Source organism: Pinus tabuliformis, chromosome X (genome assembly GCF_031772625.1).
Source record: "Pinus tabuliformis cultivar Carrire ecotype Pingquan chromosome X, CPIR1, whole genome shotgun sequence".
NCBI lineage: Eukaryota > Viridiplantae > Streptophyta > Pinopsida > Pinales > Pinaceae > Pinus > Pinus tabuliformis.
This window is the reverse complement of record NC_142308.1, coordinates 1,704,916,212-1,704,944,064: the sequence shown is the minus strand read 5'-3', so window position 1 is coordinate 1,704,944,064 and position 27,853 is coordinate 1,704,916,212. Positions and strand designations below refer to the sequence as shown.

The 27,853-nt window shown below is 40.1% G+C and overlaps 1 protein-coding gene across 6 annotated transcripts in view; it reads left to right on the top strand.

The window, feature by feature from the left end:
* LOC149146555 (protein TRANSPARENT TESTA 9-like) overlaps positions 1-27,532 on the top strand; it is a 216,899-nt gene extending 189,367 nt beyond the window's left edge. For 5 of the 6 annotated variants that reach the window (XM_089449879.1, XM_089449877.1, XM_089449878.1 and 2 more), the window contains one exon: positions 26,721-27,532. In XM_089449879.1, the coding sequence (XP_089306005.1) occupies positions 26,721-27,020 (300 nt within the window). In that variant the 3' untranslated portion in view covers positions 27,021-27,532. Of the gene's footprint in view, positions 1-26,584 lie in introns of all 6 variants that reach the window. The other variant, XM_089449880.1, reaches the window with a different exon arrangement.
* Positions 27,533-27,853: the final 321 nt, after the last annotated feature.

Genomic DNA, 27,853 nt, shown 5'->3' with positions numbered 1-27,853 from the left:
GGGACCACACACCCAAAGTCAGGGTTTCCCAAGTAGTACCACTCTAGAACCAAATGGCCAATAAAGGAGATCCCACGGGACTAAAATCCAAGGGTAACAACAAAAAAAGATCAAAGGGATAAGAGCACAAATTAAGCCCACTCTTTCTGCCAAATGCCCCCATCAATTGATACCCAGAAGTATCCATGATACATTGATAAGTAAACCCAATACTCAATTACCAAATGACAAGACATACCTTTAGATTCTAGAGGCCCCACCTTCAAACATACGATCAATACAGGTGGGTGAGGGACCACATGGCTGGCTGAAGTGGCAGAGAGATGGTACAACGAGCTAGTAGGAGGCATCAAGGGGCTACTAGCCGCCGATTGTGGTTGATCATGGAGAAAAATTTCTCATGGGGATATCACCCACAAGGTGGTGGGTAACAGGCCCCACAGTTGTACCATGCACTTGGCAGACGGCCCTGGATTTGTATGTTGATGTGGCATCACTTACACCATCACTGAGCCCTTACAGGTGGTCTATAGGAATCTTCGACCTACCTGGAGACCCATGAGGTTATGTGTGTGCCCCCACACCCACTTGAAGCACCACATGTTTATTGTTTGGAGAACAAAGGACCAACCCCTTGTCCATCACTTTTGAGAGTCCTATTCATCATTATGGCACTTATGGGCTTCATCAGGTGTCTTAGAGGGCCAACAACATGTATTATTCATCATTCAACCTCTTGAGAAGCTTATCATTTTGTTTATGAGTTAGTTTGGTGGGCTTGTCACCAACAGTTAGTTATTTTGCACTTTATTTTATTTTAGGGGCTAATGTAGGCCTAATTAGCTAAATCGAACTCCTAAGAAATGTATAAATAGAAGTGATGTGAATTCATTTTGAATCATCACTTAGATTGGATCAGTATCTCTCTTGAGATTTCCACTATTCCTTCTTGGTGGACGAAGTTTGGAACATGGATAAATTTTGATGTTTGGATATATTCTTTTCTTGTAATGGAGCTTCTTGATTGGCAAATTTATTGATGGTTGGACCTATTCTTTTACATGTAAGTACGAATCTAATGCTATTTTCTTTTACTTTGTCACATGCATTGATGATGGGATTTTCGCTATTTTAGGGCTAATTGTTGTATGCACATTTACTACTAAGTTGTGGAATTATGTTTCTATATAACATCTCTCTATGTATGGACCATGTATGTTGAACGAATTGTTCTAGGAGTAATTCTATGGTTGAATTTATCTTGATAAGCCATATTGATTTGCAAACGAAGTATACATGCTTTAAGGTCACTCTCCTTTGCCCTAATGCCAAATGAAGTTGTCCTTAGAGCCATCTTGAGCTAGAAACGAAGTCCATTGTCATTCTTCTTCTTGAATCCAATAACCCCAAAGGAATTAGGCACTAATCGACCATAAGGTGATCACCTTAAAGCTATTTTTCTTCACCTTTTCCCTCTCCTCTCTAGGTCTAGCCACGTTGTCTTGCCTAGGGTGCCATTTTCTCAACAAACTACTCATAGAGAAACTTCAATCTCTTGGCCTCTCCTGGTGTCTCTCCAAGGTCCCCTCCAAATTTGAGGAAATCCGATGGTGGGATTGTGAGATATCCCAATCCCTAGCCATGAGACCGAATTTTTCCTTGGGTTTCCCCTAGGCTAGTGCCTCATAGGGATCTTTTGGCACCTTTAAGTGAAAATTATTTCTTAGATCCCCTTCTCCTCCTTGTTTAGGTCAAGATCATCATTGGTTGTTAACTCCTTCCTCTCAACCTAACCTTGGGTCAACTGGGTCCCGTGTGGGCCTATTTCTCATCAAAGTCAATTCTTCAAGAAGTTAAGAACAACTCGGGAATTCAAGTTTTGCAAGGATTTTAAGGATTGGGAAGCTCCTTCACAAGTCACATTCCTCTAACCTAGCCCTTAAATCCTTCCCCCTCATCCTAGAGAGTCTTGTACCTTACTTAAGAAGTAGGCTAGTCCCATTCTTGAGTCTCTCCTAGGAAAGGACCATTGAGAATCGAGATCACTTCATATCCATTTCGCTTGATCTGCCCTTCATAAGTGACTTTCTATATACCGAGACTCCTCCCATCAGTGAAAGTTCGTAAAGAGTAGGGAGCCTTAGCCGAGGTGACAATGGGCTGAGTCTCCATAGTTGCCCTTGACTTAACAGTTGCCCTTTAGGATTTCCTTTTAGGTCGCCTGCTAGTTTGAGTGGTAACAAGTTTAAGACTAGTGCAATCTGCAAAGTTTACTGCACTTTCAACAATGTCATTCATTTCTTTAAAAATGTATCTCAAAAAAATCATGTGGGAAGTGTCACCAATGTTAAGAAACTAAGCATCTCTTCAAGGAGCAAATGAAGCTTTGAACAAATCTTCATTTATACTAGTATTGCAATGAGCAATAATAGAATGAGTAGGTTTAGGAGCTTTAGGTTCTTTTTTTTTTCTCGATGTTTTGTGATCTTCTCCCATGGGACCCTACAAGTCTTTTCTCATGTCCATTTATGCCACATCGAACATAAAAAAGACCATGATCGTGTTTGACCTTGTGAAGATCAAATGTTGGAGCAAATTGGAAATGAGTGGAAATGGACTAATTTTCGCTCTCATTGGCAGCAAGAATGATAAGAACTTATTGAAGAACTGATGTATTTAATCACCACTTTCTTCTATTTGCTCCTAAGTAACAATGATAGTGTGCTATTTTCCCATGTTATATATATAAAAGATAATAATAAAATAAAATAAATATCTATAAACAAGCAAAAAGTTATTAACGTAAAATGGGCTATGACTTTTCAAGTTGGACTTTTAATACGCAACCTGCCCCTATTAGAAAATCAGAAAGGCAGAAATATTTTCTTATGTTGACAATTTCTTGTGATATTCTTGTATTCTTATTAACTTTAAGTTCTTCTTTTATCTTCTTTTCATCAAGAAATCTTCAAATCAAAAGCATGAAGATCAATGACACCAAAAGTAGGCACTCCGCTAGGGATAAAACCCCTAATAAGGGGAAAATCGAGTCAAACTTTTCCATTGATAGACTCAAATAAAACTTGAGACAATCCAAGATCTTAGACTAGACCAAAAGACCTTCGTCCTCCACTGAGTCAACGCTCAAACTGTCCTTCCAATCTTCAAAGATCAACTCCCACAATAGTGCATCAATACCAATGTTACCAGACTCGGAATCGACAATAAATCGGCGAGGCAAAAGAGCGAAGAGTTTTAATCGGATCGGGGAAAAATCGGTGAATTCAATAAATTAAGATATACACATATATTGAATTAGGAAAAAACATTTTTCATTGATATTCAATAAAGCCATGTCCAAACAATGCATAATAACAATAAATGTCCAAAATATCATGAATGAATAAGTATCTCATATATGTTATCAGTCCAAACATGATCCAAAGTACTGGGTCCTCACTCCTAACCTGTGACTACATAGAACCAGAAGCATCTACTTCTAAAAGTTTATAAAATACTGCGTACCAATCAGTAAAAAAGCAGTGATTGAAATCTCTTGATTGCTACTAAAATGATATGATAATGGTTTGCTACTGAAATCTTTGACAGAGCACACGCTGAAGCTACACTGGAGCACACTGCACACTACGCCTCTATTACACTACGACTCTATTACGTTGAGTAAATTGAAACTGAAACCATGACTCTATTACCTTCTCGACTTATGAGTTGTAGCCCTGAACAGTGAGAAGTCAATTATGGACCAACTTTTAATTTTTAACCTAACTAAACTATGAAGCAAAAAATGCGGGAACCCTAAAAGTTAAAACCTGTGCTCGCCGAGTTGAGGGTTGAAATAGCCGTAGTCCCCTAAATCGCAATTAATCAGTGAGTCACTAGTCAAACTCGCGTTGACCACGAGTCAAACTCGGTTAGCGCGAGTATGACTCGCCCAGAGTTGAATCAGATCGTTTGAGGGAAGAGCAGAGTTTGACTCGTGATTAATCGCGAGTGATCAGAGATTCATGTTTCACTGATCAATACTACATCAAAGACAAAATTGCAGCCCTACTGCTTCATAATTTTGGCCTAGCTTCAAGTCTGCAACTTCGGCCCTCCTGCAACGCTTGAATGTTGCACGTGCGAATCACAAGAGAGAAGAGTTCTCCAAACTTCTTCGCTACGGTTTTTCTCCTTCCAAGAATTTCACACCCCCTTTCCTTCTCCTGCAACTGCTAATAGAACTTGTTGAGAATGTGCTCCAAATGAGGTCTAGTTGTTGCCTTTATATAGTGGATTCTGCCTCGCAATTCTGCCGACTTGTCATCCTTGAGGCTGACTTGGTGGAGGAGGCCTAAATGACCTAATTTACATCAAAATAAATTTCTTTCTTGATTGATTAAGCCCAAGAAGGGGTTTTTACATGATGACAAGGAAAAGGACTCTTGACACAAACCCTAGAAGCCTACAATGGAGACTTTGACCTAAAAATAAAATAATAGAGCATGAAACCCATGCTTAATAAATAATATTTCTTTCATAATAAATTTTTTTCTTTCTTTTTGACAAATACATTACATCATGACTCAAATACAATTATGTTGACCGACACTAGTTACATTCTTCAACACCCCAACCCCACCTGACCCCCAATTGTAATCGTATATTCATCAATTAAAATTTATTTGTTCATTTAAATATTTCATTTTTGCTTTTGTGCATACAATTTTTATTCTAATAGCTAATATTAGAGTTGGCTTGGTTGTTGCATTCATTCTTTTGTGCCCAGATTGTGTCCATTCGTGCTCCTTGTATTTGTACCCCTTGACGAAACCATTCATGCCTTTGTTCCTACATTGTATTTGGCCCTATTTCCGCATCCTTTTGTGTGCCTCATTTTCCTGTGTTGAATCCACTTCCTTGCTACTGCTACCTACTCTTTGCTTGTAGTTGTAATCCCAAAATCCGCTACCTAGTACTACCATAATTCAACTTATTAAGAGGAGTGCCAAACTCTCGTCGAACATCAAATCCCTATCCACCATTGAAACTATTGCCCCATCCAACATCAAAACCATTGTCTTGTCCAACACCAAACACTTTCCCTTGCATCCAACAACTTCTAACTCAATTGAAGACCACACCCTTTCTTTCGACCATTTTTTTATAGCCTAACAAAACATACAAATTAATTCTTGCAGTAGCCATATATTTGGAGATAATGGTCAAATTATAAAAAATTTAAGAAATTCAAGATAGTAATAAATTGATCTAAACCAAAATTGAGTCAAAATATGCTCATCTTACAACAAGGGAAATGAAAAATTGAAAAACACGATAAGGAGACCAAACTGAGTTAAAAAAACTCAAAGAGAATATTAGTAAAATCCGGGAGCAGTTAAGCAAATAGATTAATAAAACAATGGAAATTTTAAAGACGAATTGGCACACAATATCAAAGATCAGATCACTTCATATGTTAAAAACAAGATGAATTAAAACATGCATAAAATAAGAGTAGAGATGAGAGGAGAAATCCAAAACCATGTAGCCCTTGCAATAGAGAAACATGAGAAATGTATCAAGGACAACGACTATGCCCCATTCTAATCCTACAAATGCAAATCCACAAACCCAACACTTCAAGCACATTCATCATTACTACTCACCAACCCAATGCTACAAACACAACGAACATGCAAACAAATATGTTCCCAAACAACTTACCAATAGTCAACATCAATAAATAACAACCCCTCTCAACTCAACCAACATTTAGATATCCAATGAGATTGACATTTGAACTACCCAAATTTGATGGAGATGAAATGAAACGTGTAGGTTGTTGGAAAATCAGGAGGCTTATAATTTAGTGTTATTTTCCTTTCTTTGCAAACTGTTTGTGAATGTTGTTGGCTTTCTTATAATCTTTGTTAAGTTATTTTCATCAAACAATTACCAAAACGTATACATGAAGATCACAGAAAACAAAAGAATACAAGATATAGGCTCCAAGCCAGAGCTAAAAGAATGTTGAATGAATTAATTACGCAAGAGCAAACAGCTCAATGATAATACAAAGATATTTACAATAATAGAAACATCAGGTTTCTATGTACAAACAGTTTCATCTAAGAAACTGCTAAAAGAATAAAATTAGCAACAGCTAGAAGACTGAGCATTAAATACTAAATAGACATATTCTAATACCCTCCCTTAATGCTCAATCTATTTACAACACCAATAGATCCTCGGAATTTTACAAATTTATCAAGACCAAGTGGCTTGGTGAAAATGTCGGCGGGCTGCTCTGTTGTGGGAACATATTGCAACTGAACTGAGCCATCTTCAACCAGCTGGCGAATGTAGTGACAATGAGTTTCCACATGCTTTGTTCGTTCATGAAAGACTGGATTCTTGGCAAGTTTGAGCACTCCCTGATTATCACAAAATAAAGAAGTAGGCCCTGTCTGGAAAACATGCATATCTGCAAGCATACGGCGAAGCCAAACTGCCTCACAAGATGCCTTAACTGCTCCCCGATACTCTGCTTCTGTTGAGGAGAGAGCCACTGCCTGTTGCTTCTTACTAGTCCAAGTAACAGCACCAGATCCTAGACTAAACACATACCCAGCTGTAGATTTACGATCATCAACCGAACCGGCCCAGTCAGAATCAGTGTAGCCACTGAGAATAGGATTGGAGCTGCGAGTATATAAGAGGCCATAATCAGAAGTACCACGCACATATCGTAGCACCCGCTTTGCTGCTATCCAATGATCAGCTTTAGGAGCTGACATAAAGCGAGAAATGTAGCTTACTGCAAAACTGATATCAGGTCTGGTAGCAGTAAGATAGATGAGACTGCCCACTAATTGCCTGAATAAAGTTTCATCCACAAGAGGAGAGGATGACTGTGCTGAAAGTTTGAGCCCTGGTTCCATAGGAGTCGTGGCCGGTTTGCAATCCTGCATTCTGAACCGTTCCACAAGATTTTTGGCATACTTGGACTGAGATAGAAAAATCTGATTTTCAGTCTGCCAAACTTCAACCCCCAGACAGTAATGAAGAAGTCCCAAGTCTGTCATCTCAAAAGTTCTGCATAGATCTTGTTTGATCCCATGGATCAAATGTGCAGAGCTGCCAGTAATGATGAGATCGTCCACATAGACAACGACAAACAAGATATCAGCACCAGTATGCTTGATGTACAGGTTTGCATCAGATGGGCTCCGCTGAAAACCCTGATCTGTCAGGTATTGATCAATTTTCATGTACCAAGCCCGAGGAGCTTGTTTCAATCCATAGATTGCTTTAGCTAACCGGCACACTTTCTGTTCTTGACCAGCAACCTTGAATCCTGGAGGCTGCGTCATGTAGACTTCTTCCTGAAGATCACCATTTAGGAAAGCACTCTTTACATCCATCTGATGAACTTTCCAATTGAACTGAGCTGCTAGGGCAAGAACAAGCCTTATGGTACTCATCTTGGCTGTAGGAGCAAAAGTCTCCTCATAATCGATGCCTTCCTTCTGTGAGAACCCTCGAGCCACAAGACGAGCTTTATACTTGTCTATGGTTCCATCAGCTTTGTATTTTACTTTATACACCCATTTGCAGCCTATGGGCTTTTTCTCGGCAGGAAGATCAAAAAGTGTCCAGGTGTGATTCTTCTGAAGACTCTGGAATTCGGCTTCCATAGCCTGTTCCCACTCAGATGTACCCTTAGCCTCTGAATAGGTTTGAGGCTCAAAAATACTGTGAAGGTTAGCCATAAGAGCAAAATTGACTGTAGACTGTTGTCTGTTCTTATGTCTAGAAGTTCTACCTTCAAGGAGCTCATCATCCCGGAGATCACCTATGGTTTTAGCCCACCATTTAGGCCGAAGAGAAGAAGAACCAATATCAGGATTAGAGGAACCAATATCAGGAGGAAGGGAAGAAGGCTCAAGAGCAATAGGGACAGCAAGAGGAGGATTAGCTTCTGGAGGAAGCTCAGATAGAGTAGTATCAAATCCTGATGCTACATCATCCCTCCCATCAGGTGGACTGACTGGGAGAAGAACACTGTGAGGCGGATCCTCAGAACGCTGCTCAGAAGAAGAAGACTGAAAGAATCCTCTGTCTTCATCAAAGACTACATCTCGACTGAAGCTAAGACGACCAGTGGCTATATCTATCAGCCTATAGGCCTTGTGATGATCACTGTAACCTGTCATCATGAGTTTCTGACTTTTGGAATCCAACTTAGAGCGCTTGGCAGATGGAATCCAAACATATGCAACTGAGCCAAAAACTTTGAGATGACTGATCTTAGGCTTACGACCAGACCACACTTCTTCAGGAGTCTTCCCTTTAACAGCCTGAGTAGGTGATCGGTTAAGAAGGTAAACAACAGTAAATACTGCTTCAGCCCAGAATTTGTTTGGAACACTCCTGTGTTGTAACATGGAACGAGCCATTTCAACAACCGTGCGGTTGCGACGCTCGACAAAACTGTTCTGCTGGGGAGTGTAAGGTGTGGTTAATTGACGTTTGATGCCATGAATATCACAGAAGTTGGCAAAAGCTGAGGAACAAAATTCCCCCCCATTGTCGGTCCTAAGGGTCATGATATTACAACCAGATTCTTTTTCAACTAATGTTTTAAACTTCTGAAAGGTACTAAGAGCATCAGATTTATTTTTTAAAAAATACACCCACATCTTTCTACTGAAGTCATCTACAATAAGTAAAAAATATTTGCAAGCAGTGATAGAAGCTGTATTCATAGGACCACAAATATCAGCATGAAGTAACTGAAGTACCTTGGATGCGCGCCAAGATTCTCCATTGTTGAATGAAGACCGATGTTGCTTTCCCGCTTGACAGGCGCTGCATACCCCCAACTGCTGAGTCTGAATATCAGGTAATCCTGACACAAGTCCCTCCCGAGAGAGCTGAGAGAGATACTGCATATTGAGATGCCCATATCGCTGATGCCATAGAGTGCTGATGGGAGAAACACGTGCTGCTAGAGCCACTTCTGGAAAGTCACCGGTGTCAAGTAGCCTGTATAGACCATGGTCCTCTAGGCCAACAGCAACTGTTAGACTGGTCTCCCTTTCAATGATGGAGCACTTGTGTGCACTGAACACAACATCAAGCTGAGGAGAATTCCTCATAATCTCGCTGACAGATAGCAGATTAATCTCCATACCAGGAACATAGTATACATTAAGAAATATGAGCGTGCGTCCACCAGAATGAATTTGAACTGTACCTCTGCCAGCTACTGTGTACTTTTCACCTTCGCCAAATACCACGGAATCACTGAAAGGTGAGAAGTCAATAAACCAGTCACGCTTGTGAGAAAAATGACGTGATGCGCCAGAATCAATGTACCATGCAGAGGAAGGAACATGATCTGAAGACCTTTTAGCCATAAAGGCGTAAAAGGCAGACTCTGTCTGCTCGGAATGTTCTGCAACAGTTGCTGTCTGATGTGGCCCTCCCTGTTTCCTCTGTTCAGAAGCAATCCTCTGTCGGCAATCTTTCTTCATGTGACCAAACCTGTGACAGTAATTACACTGCACACTTTTCTTCCGAGCAGGATCAAAAGGCTGAGAGGAGCCTTTCTGCTGAAAGGACTGATATTTTGCAGAAAATGCATTTTCCGAGGACACTGATGAAGCACTACTACCAAACTGCTGTTTCCACCGATCCTGCTGCAGAAGTTTGGTACATAAATCTGGAAACTTCAGATCAACATTTGTGGTGGTAATGTTGAGCGTTTCAATGAAGTGTTCATAAGATTTCGGTAGACTTTTCAAAGTAATGACTACCATATCTTCCTCCTCCATGGTCCGACCAATGGCTTCGAGCTGATCTCGAATGTCTTTAATTTTGTTGAGATGTTCCCGTAAACAAATATGTTCGTCCATCATGATGGAGAACAACTGATTTTTGAGAAAAAAAGCTCTGCTTTTATCAGATGTCTCATGCAGTTCTTTCAACTGTTGCCAGATTTCAGCAGCTGTCTTGCCAGAAGGGATCTGTGGTAACTGATCATCAGCGACAGAGAGCTTGAGAAGCATAACAGCCTCTCGATTTCGATCATCAAATTTATCTTGATCGGTCCCGGCTGTACCGGGACGAAGCTCTTTGCCCAAAATGAGTTGATCAAGACGCCTGTACTAAAAAATGGTCAACATTCTTTGTTTCCAAATGTTATAGTTGCTGCCATTAAAGCGTTGATTTCCTTCTAACATCAGATTGGTAAGTGTGGCCATTTTCCCAAAGAAAATACAGAAGTCTGACACACAAGAAAAATGTAGCTGCCTGTTTATCCTGGTGTAAATTAAAAAACAGACTTTGTCCTGCTAAAAAAAATTTTTACCCAGCAAAAATATCTCTCCAGTCTAAAACAATAGTAATACTGCTAGCACAAAATACAGTTCTGAGAATACAGTTTCCCACAGGAGAATGCAAGTCTACCACAAGTGTATACTGATGCAATAAACAGATGTCACAGGTATGCTTCAGGTCCTTGGAGCTGCACCATAATCCGACCGGCAACAGATAATTTCAGGTCTGAGTTTGTAATGGAGGCTGTCAGGATCACAAGAGAAAAAAAAAATTCCGCTGATTGGTAACACACTGCCGGCAACCAGAACCACAAATACAGCAAATACGAAGATTGAAAAAAGGACCCACGTGAGCTGTCTCAGCTTCACGTTTCCGCTGATTGGTAACACACTGCCGGCAAACACAACCGATGATGATAAGGCAAAAAAAAACGCAGAAAACAGGGACCCACGTGAGCCGTCAAAGCTTTTACGCCTCAGCTACACACGTATCCACGGGTTCCAAATACGGGTCTCAGCTACAAGTTCACGGTTCCAAATACGGATTCCAGATACGGGTATCAGCTACGGGTTCAAAGTTTTATGTCTCAGTTACGGGTCTCAGCTACGTCTTAGTTACGTTCCACAGGGTTTCAAAACAAAAAACCACCCGCTACGTCTCAGTTACGTTTCACGGGTTTGAAATATAACTAACCACGATGTATTTGCCAGGGTGTATCCACGGGTTTAAAAAAAAAAAAAAACAATAGACTGTTGCGTATCCACGGGTTTGATATATATTTGCCACGATGTATTTGCCAGGGTGTATCCACGGGTTTCAAACAAAGACTGTTGCCCGCAGAGCGTATTTTCAGACCACGACTCCGATTTTCAAAAAACAAATGCGTTTTGAATGAGAGAAAAAACACCTGGGTCACGTTTGCCGAAGAATTCCACCGTAGATACGAGCTGAGTAGCCGCCAGGCGAAGAAGAAAATAGCCGGATTCAATTCACGATTCCAAGCAAACTGGCCAGCCAAGAAAATCCCGCTCCCACGAAACAGTCACCGCCACAAAGTTAATTCCTTGGAAAAATGATCATGCAGGGGAAGAATCCATTTCTGTATCGAGATGGACGACTGTAAGCTTTTATCACAGCGAGCAAAGCCGAGGCTAAGACTCAGTGAAGGCTACCTGGCTTACAGAGGGCTCGACCTTAGAAAGGACTCAAGAGATTGAGATGCAGAGAGAATAACTGTTCAGGAAATCTCTTAACCTTGCTCTGATACCATAAAAGAATGTTGAATGAATTAATTACGCAAGAGCAAACAGCGCAATGATAATACAAAGATATTTACAATAATAGAAACATCAGGTTTCTATGTACAAACAGTTTCATCTAAGAAACTGCTAAAAGAATAAAATTAGCAACAGTTAGAAGACTGAGCATTAAATACTAAATAGACATATTCTAATAAGAGCAAAACCCAGAAAAAATCTCTTTTTATAGAATCAGATTAAAGTGAGATATCCAAGACCCATGACCACAGAAAAATACCAGCCTTCTAGATGCCAAGTCAAACCCTCATGCACAGTAAATCCATCAACAACAAGAGACTAGCAACAAATCTTCATCAAGAGAGATAATGAGAAAAAACTTCTAAAAACCATTCTCCAACTTCAGACTTCGGCCCTCCTATGAAATTTCTGTTGAAATTTGGTACCAGAGGACAGGTGGTTCCCTTAGGCATTGATCTTTGGCCTAGGGAAAAGTGTCCAAAATAATTTAATTTTTCTCCTAAAGTGACTTTATAATTTTATAAAGTTAAATCTAATTTAAAAGTGACTTTAAGTGATAAAGTTACTAAGTTTAATTTTAAAGTGACTTTTATAAAGTCAATGAAAAATTAGAAAGGAAAAGTGACTTTGGAAATAAATGACTAAGTGGGTTTTTATTAAAGTGGAGTGAATTAAAAAAACATAAAAAGTGAGATTTAAATGAGCATTTAATCTCAGCCATTGATCTAATCTATTTCAGCCATTGGATTTAGAGATCACCCAAAAGTCACTTGGGTCACCCAAAAGTCATTTGGAGTTATATTAAGGGAGGAAAATGAGGAAAAGATCACATTCGATTCAATTCTTTCATGAGCAGATTGGGAGAAGGAGAGCAAGAGAGCAAGAGAGATTTCTGAGCAGGGAGGAGAAGGAGACAACAGCTTGGCACAAATTCCAAGGCAGTAGTTGAGCAGATTTGTACAGCTGATTCAGCACACAGTGAAAGACAAATTTTGGCACGATTTTCGAGGAGTGGTTTGCACAAAAATCGAGGAGCAGTTTGCTGATTTTTCTGCACGCAAAACGAGGGCCATACAGTAGCATTTAATGATGAAAGTGGGCGCGAAAATCGAGGAGACCGTACAACATTTATTGCTGTCCTGTTTGTTGTAATTTCCAGTTTGCTGTGAAGCATGGGAAAAGAGATAAGTTGTAAATTTGCTTGCTGATTTTTTGCTGAAAATTTCTCACTGTAAAAAGGCAATTTTCAGAAATAAAGAAGAGCTCACAAACTGGTTTTTCCCAAGAGTTGTAGGGGGTTTTTCCAGGGTCACATTGACCAAAAATCTCAGTGTTTAAATGTGTTTTAATCGCTGTTTATTACTGCTGATTTTTATTTCTGCAATTTCCAGCATTCTGTAAAATTTCCAGAATTTGTGTTTTTAGCAAATTTATTTTTTTCAGCTTGTTAAATGTATGGTTATGGGAAAGGGCATTTAACTATATGGGAAAAATAAGGAGAAACTGAAAACTGGGGTGGGAAAACAGAAATTTCTACATGGTATCAGAGCTTGAGTGCTGAAGGGCAGTTTGGGACAGCAAAAGGAAAAATTATAGTCGCTGATTTTTCATTCAGAAAATTCCAGCAAGCTGATTTTTTCATAAACAACAGTTTTATCTTTACTACAGCAGTGCTATTTTCCAGTTTTAGGACATCAGGATGTCATTGGGATTGAGGGTGGAGGATAGGCTGGATGGGCATATAAATTACAACGTTTGGAAGGAAAGAATGCAGAGTATCTTTGAGGAGGTAGAAGTCTGGGATATCATGGTGCATACCACACAGAACCCTGTTGTTGTGCCTACTAATGCTACTCAGTTGACAGCTTATAATAAAAGGAACAACAAGGGTAAGAGGCTGATTCTAGACGGAATCAAAGACCATTGCATTCCTCATGTGAGAGGAAAGAACAATGCCCATGAGATGTGGACAGCATTGTCCAATCTCTACCAGAGTACCAATGAGAACCGGAAGATGGTCCTGAAGGAGAAGCTGAAGAACATTAAGATGGGTAATGATAGTGCAGCTGGATATCTCACAAAGATTACTAATGTGACAGATGAGTTGGCAGCGATTGGAGAGGCCATTCCACCCACTGAGTTGGTGTGGATTGCAGTGAATGGCCTCCACCGTTCATGGTTGAACTTTGCTGATGGGGTTTGTGCACGTGAGACCCTTCCCACATGGGAGAGGTTTTTGGATGATTGCATTCAAACAGAGATCAGGAAAGGTCAGCTTGGGGCAGCCAAGCCAGTTGAGCAGGATGAGGATGTAGCACTGGTGGCAGGAGGCAAGAAAGGCAAAGGGAAGAAGCAGGCTTCCACAAGGGGAACACACAGAAGGACTATTCCAAGGTGAAGTGTTGGAATTGTCAAAAGATGGGACATTATGCAGTTGTGTGTTCGGAGAAGAAGAAGGGGAAGAACCAGGACGTGGCAACTTCAGCAGAGATTGAGGACTTTGCTGGTCGTTTTGACCGAGAGTTTGCGTTCACTACGTGTGAGTCCTCTAGTGCAGGATCACCTGCCACACAGGTTCAGAGGGAGCAAGCTTTTCCCTCGATTAGCGGAGCATCTTCAGGTATTTGGTATGTGGACAGTGGGGCTTCACGTCATATGGCAGGAGTCTGTGAGTACTTCTCAGAGCTTTCAGAGAGTGGCACTGATATTGAGGTAGTACTCGGTGATGACAGAGTTGTTAGAGCAGTCGGGGTGGGGACAGTGACATTTCAGAGGGAGTACAAACCTCCCTTGAAGGTGTCAGAGGTTCTTTATGTGCCAGGGATGAGGAAGAACCTCATATCCGTCTCAGCGTTGGAGGACAGAGGATATGAGGTACTGTTCAAGGGAGGACAGGTGTTGATGTATCCCAAGGGCACTTAATCTCAGCCATTGATCTAAATCTGTTTCAGCAATTGGATTTAGAGATCACCCAAAAGTCACTTGGGTCACCCAAAAGTCATTTGGAGTTATATTAAGGGAGTTATCCCAATGGCTGAAACACCTATCACTCTAGCTGAATCAGCTGGAGTGCCCCTGGGATACATCAACACCTGTCCTCCCCTGAGCAGTACCTCATATCCTCTTTCTTCCAAAGCTGAGACGGATATGAGGTTCTTCCTCATCCCTGGCACATAAAGAACCTCCGACACCTTCAAGGGAGGTTTGGACTCCCTCTGAAATGTCACTGTCCCCACCCCGACTGCTCTAACAACTCTGTCATCATCGAGTACTACCTCAATATCAGTGTCACTCTCTGAAAGCTCTGAGAAGTACTCATGGACTCTTGTCATATGACGTGAAGCCCCACTGTCCACATACCAGATACCTGAAGATGCTCCGCTAATCGAGGGAAAAGCATGCTCCCTCTGAACCTGTGTGGCAGGTGATCCTGCACTAGAGGACTCACACGTAGTGAACGCAAACTCTCGGTCAAAACGACCAGCAAAGTCCTCAATCTTTGCTGAAGCTGCCACGTCCTGGTTCTTCCCCTTCTTCTTCTTCTTCTCCGGACACACAACTGCATAGTGTCCCATCTTTTGACAATTTCAACACTTCACCTTGAAATAGTCCTTCTGTGTGTTCCCCTGTTTACCTTTACCTTTGCCTTTGCCCCCACCACTGCTTGTGGAAGCCTGCTTCTTCCCTTTGCCTTTCTTGCCTCCTGCCACCAGTGCTACATCCTCATCCTGCTCAACCGGCTTGGCTGCCCCAAGATGACCTTTCCTGATCTCGGTCTGAATGCAATCATCCAAAAATCTCTCCCATGTGGGAAGGGTCTCACGTGCACAAACCCCATTAGCAAAGTTCAACCATGAACGGGGGAGGCCATTCACTGCAATCCACACCAACTCAGTAGGTGGAATGGCCTCTCCAATCGCTGCCAACTCATCTGTCACATTAGTAATCTTTGTGAGATATCCAGCTGCACTATCATTACCCATCTTAATGTTCTTCAGCTTCTCCTTCAGGACCATCTTCCGGTTCTCATTGGTACTCTGGTAGAGATTGGACAATGCTGTCCATATCTCATGGGCATTGCTCTTTCCTCTCACATGAGGAATGCAATGGTCTTTGATTCCGTCTAGAATCAGCCTCTTACCCTTGTTGTTCTTTTTATTATAAGCTGTCAACTGAGTAGCATTAGTAGGCACAACAACAGGGTTCTGTGTGGTATGCACCATGATATCCCAGACTTCTGCCTCTTCAAAGATACTCTGCATTCTCTCCTTCCAAACGCTGTAATTTATATGCCCATCCAGCCTATCCTTCACCCTCAATCCCAATGACATCCTGCTGTCCTAAAACTTGAAAATAGCACTGCTATAGTAAAGATAAAACTGCTGTTTATGAAAAAATCAGCTTGCTGGAATTTTCTGAGTGAAAAATCAGCGACTGTAATTTTTCCTTTTGCTGTCCCAAACTGCCCTTCAGCACTCAAGCTCTGATACCATGTAGAAATTTCTGTTTTCCCACCCCGGTTTTCAGTTTCTCCTTATTTCTCCCATATAGTTAAATGCCCTTTCCCATAACCATACATTTAACAAGCTGAAAAAAATAAATTTGCTGAAAACACAAATTCTGGAAATTTTACAGAATGCTGGAAATTGCAGAAATAAAAATCAGCAGTAATAAACAGCCATTAAAACACATTTAAACACTGAGATTTTTGGTCAATGTGACCCTGGAAAAACCCCCTACAACTCTTGGGGAAAACCAGTTTGAGAGCTCTTCTTTATTTCTGAAAATTGCCTTTTTACAGTGAGAAATTTTCAGCAAAAAATCAGTAAACAAATTAACAACTTATCTCTTTTCCCATGCTTCACAGCAAACAGGACAGCAATAAATGCTGTACGGTCTCCTCGATTTTCGTGCCCACTTTCAGCATTAAATGCTGCTGTATGGCCCTCGTTTTGCGTGCAAAAAAACCAGCAAACTGCTCCTCGATTTTTGTGCAAACCTCTCATTGAAAATCGTGCCAAAATCTGCCTTTCACTGTGTGCTGAATCAGCTGTACAAATCTGTTCAACTGATGCCTTGGAATGTGTGCCAAACTGCTGTCTCCTTCTCCTCCCTGCTCATAAATCTCTCTTGCTCTCTTGCTCTCCTTCTCCCAATCTGCTCATGAAAGAATTGAATCGAATGTGATCTTTTCCTCCTTTTCCTCCCTTAATATAAACTCCAAATGACTTTTGGGTGATCTCTAAATCCAATGGCTGCAATAGATTTAGATCAATGGCTGAGATTAAATGCTCATTTAAATCTCACTTTTTATTTTTTAATTCACCCCACTTTAATAAAGACCCACTTAGTCATTTATTTCCAAAGTCACTTTTCCTTTCTAATTTTTCATTGACTTTATAAAAGTCACTTTAAAATTAAACTTAGTAACTTTATCACTTAAAGTCACTTTTAAATTAGATTTAACTTTATAAAATTATAAAGTCACTTTAGGAGAAAAATTAAATTCTTTTGGACACTTTTCCCTAGGCCAAAGATCAAAGCCTAAGGGAACCACCTGTCCTCCGGTACCAAATTTCAACAGGCATTGAGCAGTAGTACCGACAGCAGAGCTAGCAGTTCTGAGCTGTGTGAGATTTGGCACCGCAGGATGGGACATATGTATCATGGAGCCTTGAGGACATTGCGGGAGATCACTACAGGTGTGCCAGATTTCAGTACTGATCACTTTGATACATGCAGAGGTTGTGCGATGGGCAAATTTGCCAAATCCCCTTTTCCCAGTGGTGACAGCAGAGCGACGAGGATACTTGATTTGATTCATTCCGATGTGAGCGGTCTGATGTCTCATGTTTCCTTGAGTGGATATGAGTACTATGTTTTATTCATTGATGATCACTCCAGGAGGACCTGGATTTATTTTTTGAAGACCAAGAGTGAGGTCTTCAAGCGGTTTCAGGAGTTCAGAGCTCTTGTGGAGACTCAGACAGGTCGAAAGATAAAGTCCTTGAGGTCGGACAATGGAGGAGAGTACACCCTTGGAGAGTTTGTTGACTATTGTGCGGAGGCAGGCATTAGGAGGGAGTTCACTGTTCCTTACAACCCCCAACAGAATGGGGTTGCGGAGAGGAAGAACATATCCATCATAGGGGCTGCCAAAGCCATGTTACATGATCAGGGGTTGCCATTGTTCTTGTGGGCATAGGCCTGCAACACAGCTGTTTACTTGCAGAACAGGAGTTCGCATCGTGCCTTGGGGCACATGACTCTGGAGGAGGCTTTCTCTGGGAAGAAACCTGATATTGGTCATCTTCATATCTTTGGATGCATTACATACTCCTATATACCCAAGGAGAAGAGGACCAAACTAGAGCCCACCGCAGAGAAGGGTATCTTTGTGGGCTACAGTGAGACCTCAAAGGCCTTTCGGATTTACATTCCTGCACAGAGGAGAGTTGTTGTCAGACGGGATGTGAAGTTCGAGGAGGATAGGGCCTTTAGGAGGTCACGGGAGTTAGAGTATCTGGATCAGCCAGACCCTCAGCAGCAGTTGAGTCAGTCGCAGGGATCCAGTGGGCAGGGATCAGGAGGATCCAGAGGTACATCTACGAGTATGTCAGGTCCGTCAGTGAGCAGTGGCTCATCGAGCCAGAGGGGTGGTGCTCCGGGCAGCATGCAGAGCAGTTCACAGAGCAGTTCACTAGGGAGTCCATTGATGGACAGTTCACACGGTACCTCAGCTTCTACAGGTTCAGGTGCAGGCAGGAGGACAGCAGACAGACAGTCAGGAGTTCAGGCTACTGATGGTGATGATGAGGAGGAGTTTCATTCTCCTATGGGAGAAGCATGCTCAGGGAAGAGAAAGCCCAAGTGGCTTCAGGACACCTTGAGAGATGCCACATCTGTTGCTGAGCCGAAGAGGCCGGTCAGAGAGAGTAGACCACCTGAGAGGTTTTGTAGCTATATGGCAATGGTTACCAGCATCCTTGACTCTGAGCCTTCTAGCTATGAGGAGGCAGCTAGCCAGCAGGTCTGGAGAGAGGCCATGCAGGAGGAGTATTCTTCTATCATGAAGAATGATGTTTGGGAGGTGGTGCCGAGGCCTGAGGGCAAATCCGTGGTTACTTCCAGATGGCTTTACAAGGTAAAGCATGCTGCAGATGGCAGCATTGAGAAATTCAAAGCGAGGTTTGTGGTTAGAGGGTTCTCCCAGGTAGAGGGAGTTGATTATGAGGAGACCTTCGCTCCCGTGGCTCGATATACTTCGATCCGCTCCATTATATCGATAGGAGCAGAGATGGGTTGGAAGATCCACCAGATGGATGTGAAGACCGCATTTCTCAATGGCTTCATACATGAGGAGGTGTACATTGAGTAGCCACAGGGCTTTGAGGTGCATGGGAAGGAGTCCCATGTGTGCAGACTGAAGAAGACCCTTTATGGCCTGGAGCAAGCTCCCAGAGCTTGGTACTCCAGGATAGATACATATTTGCAGGGGATGGGTTTCACAAAGAGTGAGGCAGATCCGAACCTTTACTTTATTGTGATTGGTGAGGAGCCTCTCATTCTGGTGTTGTATGTGGATGACTTGATCATTACAGGTGCAGAGAGACTCATAGAGCACTGCAAGAGAGATCTTGCGACGGAGTTTGAGATGAAGGACATCGGCTTGATGCATTACTTTTTGGGTTTGGAGGTGTGGCAGGAGGAGGGGCATTTCTTCCTGGGGCAGGGGAAATATATTGTGGACATCCTTAGCAGATTCCACATGGAGGATTGTAGACCCATGTCGACACCAATGATCACCAACTGGAAGAAGCTTCATGCTTCGGATTTCGAGTTGGTGGATCCCACATTGTACAGGCAGCTGATTGGTTCCTAATGTATTTGGTCAACACTAGACCAGATATTTGTTTTGCAGTCAACACGATGAGTCAGTTTATGTGTGAGCCTAGGAAGGTTCACTGGGTGGCTGCAAAACACATTTTGCGATACTTGCAGGGGACAGTGGATTATGGTCTGGACTACAGGCAGGGAGATGGAGTGAGATTGGCAAGATACACTGATTCTGATTGGGCAGGTTGTGCTTCTGATAGGAAGAGCACTTGAAGGTGCTGTTTTGGGTTGGGTTCAGCAGTAGTGTCATGGTTCAGCCGGAAGCAGCAGTCAGTAGCACTGAGTTCAGCTGAAGCAGAGTATATAGCTAGTTGTGAGGCTATCTGGCTTCGCAAGATGTTGTTTGGCTTATTTGGTCAGTTGAGACCTTCAGTGATTTACTGTGATAATCAGAGTTGCATTAAACTCACGGAGAATCCAGTATTTCATGACAGGTTAAAGCATATCGGGATCAGATATCATTTCATCAGAGACTATTTTTAGAAGGGAGTTGTGAAGCTTGAGTATATTTCCACTGTTGAGCAGGTTGCAGATATCCTTACCAAAGCCTTACCACGGGGCAAGCATGTCTACTTCAGAGACAAGATGGGTGTGGTGAGGAACACCTTCCTCGGTAAGAGGGAGTGTTGAAATTTGGTACCGGAGGATAGGTGGTTCCCTTAGGCTTTGATCTTTGGCCTAGGGAAAAGTGTCCAAAAGAATTTAATTTTTCTCCTAAAATGACTTTATAATTTTATAAAGTTAAATCTAATTTAAAAGTGACTTTAAGTGATAAAGTTACTAAGTCTAATTTTAAAGTGACTTTTATAAAGTCAATGAAAAATTAGAAAGGAAAAGTGACTTTGGAAATAAATGACTAAGTGGGTCTTTATTAAAGTGGGGTGAATTAAAAAAAAATAAAAAGTGAGATTTAAATGAGAATTTAATCTCAGCCATTGATCTAAATCTGTTTCAGCCATTGGATTTAGAGATCACCCAAAAGTCACTTGGGTCACCCAAAAGTCATTTGGAGTTATATTAAGGGAGGAAAAGGAGGAAAAGATCACATTCGATTCAATTCTTTCATGAGCAGATTGGGAGAAGGAGAGCAAGAGAGCAAGAGAGATTTATGAGCAGGGAGGAGAAAGAGACAACAGCTTGGCACACCTTCCAAGACAACAGTTGAGCAGATTTGTATAGCTGATTCAGCACACAGTGAAAGACAGATTTTGGCAGGATTTTCGAGGAGTGGTTTGCACAAAAATCGAGGAGCAGTTTGCTGATTTTTCTGCACGCAAAACGAGGGCCATACAACAGCATTTAATGCTGAAAGTGGGCACGAAAATCGAGGAGACCGTACAGTATTTATTGCTGTCCTGTTTGCTGTAATTTCCAGTTTGCTGTGAAGCATGGGAAAAGAGATAAGTTGTAAATTTGCTTGCTGATTTTTTGCTGAAAATTTCTCACTGTAAAAAAGCAATTTTCAGAAATAAAGAAGAACTCTCAAACTGGGTTTCCCCAAGAGTTGTAGGGGGTTTTTTCAGGGTCACATTGACAAAAAATCTCAGTGTTTAAATGTGTTTTAATCGCTGTTTATTACTGTTGATTTTTATTTCTGCAATTTCCAGCATTCTGTAAAATTTCCAGAATTTGTGTTTTCAGCAAATTTATTTTTTTCAGCTTGTTAAATGTATGGTTATGGGAAAGGGCATTTAACTATATGGGAGAAATAAGGAGAAACTAAAAACCGGGGTGGGAAAACAGAAATTTCTACAATTTCAGAACTAATTGAGAGAACTGTGTGTGTCCAAATGAGCTGAAATTATCCTCTATATATACTGTCTAGAGCGGTGCAAATAGACATGTCCTTTGGGGCTGGGCCAACTTGACAGGTAGACCGACTTGGCATCTAGATGGGTTTTTGACCCAAATTACATATTTAAAAATTCTTTTTCATTTTTCTTTACAATAGGTCTAATTAGGACTTTGACTCTTTGACTCAAGAAAAGTCTAGAAGCATGAAGAACATGCTTATCTAATAATAATAATAAAATTCTTTTTCTTCTTTTTCTTTGCATTAAATATACAATGATATAAGTACAATGATCATTATAAAGATTGAACCTTGTTACATTTTCTAACATAGGTTGGACCAACAAAGCAGAAGAATATTTTGAAATGCATAAGATTTGCTTTGGCAAAAAAAAACTAAAATATGCTTCTATGCAGCCTGAAGGTCATGCATATAATTGGTATGTGGTGGAAGTCTAAAACCAGATTATCTTACTATAGTTGAGCCAAATTCAAAGACGGTTTCTTTAAAAGATTTCAAGGTGTCATAGAAAAAGACTTCTTTGCAAAAATTACAAGAATATGACAAAAGGGTAACATAGATGAATACTTACAAAATGGGAGCATTTTCAACACAAATACTGGAATTTTCAGGGAAATAATCACTTTAAGCATATGTGTCATGATTAAAACCCTATATAATGAAGGAATTTATAATTGCACAATATCACAAATATGGGCTGTGTTAACTAGGGCCTTCAACCCGTGGCTGTGTGTTATGCTTCAGCCTTCAACCCATGAACCCATGTAAGACCTAGGTCCTAAGTCCATTACCGCTATGAGATACAGATGATTTCATGGGCTGTGTTAGCCAGGGCCTTCAACCCATGGCCGTGTTATGCTTGAGCCTTCAACTCATGGCTGTCTGAGTGTTCAACAGGTGAGGGCACTAGATTGTGGATGGTGGAGAGCAGTGTAGCACCACCTGCATAAGATCCGCGAGTCTTGGCTGGTTCTATAGCCAACCAGGTCACTCACATAGAACCCACACTTAAGACCCGTACTCAGTGAGTATTTCATTAAACCCGTCTACCCGTATAAGGCTCACGGGTTTCACATAAGATTCATATCAGAGTCTTATAAGACTCTTCGACCCTTAGAAGGCAATTTTATATGTTTTATTTATTTATTTTTATTTTTTTTGGAAATGAGGTGGAGGGAAGGGGAAATTGGAGGCAGGCAAATACTTTATAAGCACCTCTCTCCCTTCCATTTGTCATTCACTTGTCATCTGAGTGTTTGGCTCATTCCTATGAGTGTTGAGTGACTCCATTGCACAGTGAAGGAGCTCTTGGAGGAGGCTAAAGGAGATATTCATTGCTTCACTTGTCTCACAACTAAGCTATACATAAGTTATGTTGGCCTAACTACAGACAGTCACATGCAATCAACAGTATTGAGTAACCACATAATAGATCATCAAGCAAACACAAAGAGCACACCAGAGAGTGTGAACATTTACCTTTCTAATCACTGAGAAATATATAAATGTTAAACACAATTTCACAAAAAACACTGGGCTGTCACAAAACATGTCTTTTGAGCCTAGGCATACATGTACTTTTTATCTTCGATTTGACTCATTTTCTATTCTGTGAAAATTGGAATGCCAGCTACACAAATTTTTCTGCTTACTGCCTATTCTCAATCTCCCATTGTGACCACCCTTGTGTCCACAATTTGACATTGCAGCTTCTTCCTGTCTTTCAACCTAGCTTTGCAGGTGTCTTTTGATCTGCAACCAAGCATTGTGGTCGTTCTAGGTTTCACCTATCCTTACGAAATCATGGAACTGTTAAATGGACCACAACCAAACCTAACGGGTTCTTCAGTAGTTGTGCCATATTTTGTCTGCACCCTAGACTTGTGGATCTGCATTTGCCCACAACATCATCCACCCTTAACTGCCAGACTTTGTCTACAAATCCAGGAATATTATCTGGCTCTACTGTTTTGCAGGTTTCTAACAATTGAATGTGCTTGATAAATTCTGCTTCAAAATGCAAAGTATGCAGTCAATAAATTGAATGATATTGGAGAGGACAAATAAACTTTCAACATCACAGGACTGAGCAAGCAACTTGAAGGATGCCTCTTTCCATTAGATTATTGAAGATCAATCTCCAACTATTCAACTTTTTTCATCCACTCTAAAAGAGTTAATAATTTATTACACACTGTCTGTTGTTTAAATTGTGCAGAAAATACCTGCCTCAGGAGGCACAGACTGGGTCCTACTCTGCTTTTGTGACAATTTTCTCAAATCTTCTTCCATGTTAACTTTCAAGTTTCACAACAACAATTTTTCTTTCTCTTTGCAGTCTCATTTACTACTGCTCAAAATCTTCAATTTGAATCTTACACTACTTTATTTCCTCTCGTATTTATGTCTTCTTGTTGAGCACCTCCCTCGAGTATCATCTTCACATTTGGTTGCCAGCGAAACTACTTCAGGTATTCTATAACAAAATTTCCAGTAGTTAATTATTTTATCTTCTCCATTAAAACCATAGAAATTTTAGTTCTAATTTGTACTCTGCCAATTTCTCTCTCATTTATGTTTTTTTTTTTAGTAATTTCAAAAAACTTATAGACATGAGATGATGTTATGAATTATTGCATATATTGTGGTTTTTATGACTTATAAGGATTGAAATTGTCATTAGTTTCTTTTTTGTGTTTAAAATTTACCATATTTCAAGTTTTTTTTGTACTTTGACGAGTCTTATACGTGTCGTTCCCGAGCCTTATATGAGTCAACGACTCAATCGTGCAACATTTGGTGGAGAGATTGCTGCTGCACAGTGTTAAGTTGGAGACATTGTGGGAGACTTGATTCTTTAAGTCTGAAGAGATTTAAAATTTTGAATCCTGATAGATCCGATTGAAAGTTCACATCTTTTATTTCAGTATGATTTATTTTGATTTTCACTTAATACATGCTGTAAACTTGTCTGAGTTATCAACTAATATGAACACCTAGATCTATAAAAATATTATATTCTTTGATTCTTCAATTTTCTAAATATAATGAAAAATATAATGGTCAGTGTCTCATTCTAATTCAACATTTTAGTATTTTAAGTGGGGACCCCTATGTTGAAGAACCCTATGTCCCCTATAATTTCCCTAAAATTTGGGGAGCGCTTCTACATATGCCCTGGATGTCTGCGCCTTCGCCTGTTCTCACATCTATGTGTCCTAGAAACTTGATGGAAACTTGATATTTTGCTACTTTTGCTCCAAGAGTGTTCAAGCCTTGAGGTATATGAAACTTAGAAAATCACCTTAACCTTGTAACTATGAAATGAATTAGTCATTACCCTTTGGTATCTATGTAACCAATTTTTTTTGTATTGGTACATTTGTGCTCAAATAAGTGAAATAATAGTTAGGTATTCATTGAAAATTTTATTTTTTCTGTAGCTATTATATTTCCTCCAACCCTTTCTTCACAATGATGCGATACCTCATGCATTATGCAACTTCTTTTTTAACAACCGCTACAGTGTTTAACTATGTTGAATAAGAAGTCATTAGGGGAATATTGAGGTAAAAAATGTGTCTCAAAACAAAAATGTACTAACGAAATTAACTTTAAAAGAACCAATAGGATTCAAGATAATGATGTCATTCATAGGAGAGAATATTTTGGAGGGAAAAGTAAACAATTTTTTTTAACAGTATTTTCAGCTTATCTCCTTGTAGGGTTACTCAAATGTCAATTGTAGACATTTGTTGGATGTGGAATTGTCTCCTTGTAGGGTTACTCAAATGTCAATTGTAGACACTATTTGGATGTGGAATTGTCTCCTTGTAGGGTTACTCAAATGTCAACTGTAGACACTCGTTGGATGTGGAATTAAAGTACACATCCAACGAGAATCCACTATGCATACTTATGAGTAGATCCACATCGAAATAAATGAAAATACATGAAAAAATATGATGACACATTTTATTCATGTATTTTCAATTTTGTTCGATGTGGGTCTACTCAGAAGTATGCAAAGGGGGTATTCGTTGGATGTGGAATTTAATTCCGCATCCAACAAGTGTCTAAACTTGACATTCGAGTAAATCTACAAGGAGATGAGCCGAAAATTCAAAATACAATATAAAAAGTAGTTTCCTTCATTTTCTTTAAAAAATTGTAACTATTATTTATTATTTTAACTATTATTTTATTTTATTTTTTCGTTAAGAGATTTTTTTTAAACCTCAAAACTCCCCTAATGAAATCTACCAGCGTGAAAAATTTCTTCCAAGGGACTTGCTAGCAAAAAGGCACTTAAACTACAGAGAAATTTTGAAGTCATCTAAATTCGTTGGACATATAAAACTCAATTGCGTTTTGTATGTTCACTTCGCCATATATTACTTGTGAATGCTAAATTTCTTAGCCATGCTGAAGATATCAATATGTCATTCTATTACTTTAATTAGTGTAAATTTGTATTTAATTCGAACAACCATTCTCCTTTGAGACCACGAGTAGTCACCAACAAGGGATAGGTTTTAATGTTTAGACATTCCAGTTTCTAAAATGCTTCAATTCTTTATCACCTTTAAAAACATCCAGTATAAAACAGATCCCTTTCAGCTTTCCAATAATGTCAGTTTTCTGGCTTTGAAGTTTGGTTCTATCCATCATACTTTCGTCAACCTACATTAGATGCGTTTTGTATCACAGGTCCTCAACTATTAAAGCCAACATCATCCGATAGGTTTTTCAATTTGGGTTTTGGGCTTGGGTTGAAAAAATCAGTTTTCCTTTACCTATCGGTATGCCTGTAGGTTTTGTTGGGATGTTAATCTGATCATCTAGGCATTCAACTGCTAGGCGTTGATATGTACGTACGTGTTTGTGTTTATATCACAAATTAATGTATACCTGTAGGTTTTGTTGGGATGTTAATCTGATCGTCTAGGCATTCAACTGCTAGGCGTTGATATGCACGTACGTGTTTGTGTTTATATCACAAATTAATTTACAACATCCAAGGATTGTGGTCCTGTAAATCTAATTCATTAAGTCGGGATGATGATATAAGCTTTGTTTCAGTCGTGCATTATGATTGTCTGTATTTAGTATTTACCGTTGCTTTGAACAATTGTTAGTGCATTACAGTTCGTTATTTCCTTCTTGAAATTGTTTGCTATGAATCTTTACATATGGGCTTCTTTTTGTACTCTTGGGTATAATTGAACAATCTGCCTTTTGGCGATGTCAGGTGATAGTATCGACCATGTCCAAATGTTAAAAGATTCCATCCACCGACTTTATTCGTAATATACGTATTTGAAATGTTTAAACCAAGGATTGAGATCATGGTATGAAATACTGATATTTATTCTGTCCAATGACAGCCTAGAATTGATGAAAAACATCCAAGGTGGTTACATCTACGAATTAGACCATTTAATTTACCCTCTCTGAATTCTAGAAAAGTTGGAACAAGTGCTGCGAGATCCAAAGCAAAGGGGGTGGTTGATGGGAGATGGACTGTCGCTTTTTCTGATGAGCAAGCATGCAAGTCAGCAATGTCTGCTGTTCTTGAGGAGATGATGATGCAAAGTTCTGCTGTTCAGAAAGAACTGGAACCTTTACTGAACTTTGATGCAACTGCAAATGGTCAAGCAAAATTTCCACAAGAAGATTTATCATAAGTATTGTGTATGTTAATCTTTCCCCCCTTCTCCTGTCTTTTATTTATAACTTCTGTTGGAGCTAGTGAATGTCACTGCTGCAAATGCATTTTTGTTCCCATTGTTTGTACCATGTTGCTTCCTATATGCCAGGCAGCCTTTGGAGTGTTGTTCTCCGGGAGTTTGTGGGATTGTTAGTTTGCGAGTTGTTAAATTCTTTTGTACATTAGTGAAATCTGTCATCTCCAATCGAAATGGTAACTCCGTTGCAAGCCTGAAAGTCGGCTGCTTAGGAGGTGAAGCTGTTTCCTTTGTATCAAATTTTTTCAGATGCGACTTTTGCTTCGTTGGATATTTATTTTCACGAGGCATGTGCCACAATAATATTTATGTACTCCAGCTGTATTTTTTATTGGCAGCTGAAGGTTTTGTATGTATACTTTCTTTCTCCAAATGTCAATTATTTACATTTGTATGTATACAATCTTTCTTCAAATGTCAATTATTTACGTTATAATATTTAGTTTCCCCTATTCACAATGTCCCATGCCAAAACTGTGGCTTTATTCTAACGTGTGCTAATATCTGTAGATTTTCTGTTCTTCTGCAGAGAATGCAACTCTAGATCTTAATGTTTAATTTATGCCGTACCATTACGAGTAATATGAATATCAAAATATTCCTTTTTGTGGGTAATATAGCCAATTTTGTTGACCCCATCAATAACCATTTTTTCAGTCAAACACACTACGAAAGTTTACTAAAAAATTGTCTCTTACATGCTATAACAGAACAGAGGATGTGAAACTTGTTCCTGCATCACCTGATCAACCTGGTCGGGTCAATGTTCATTG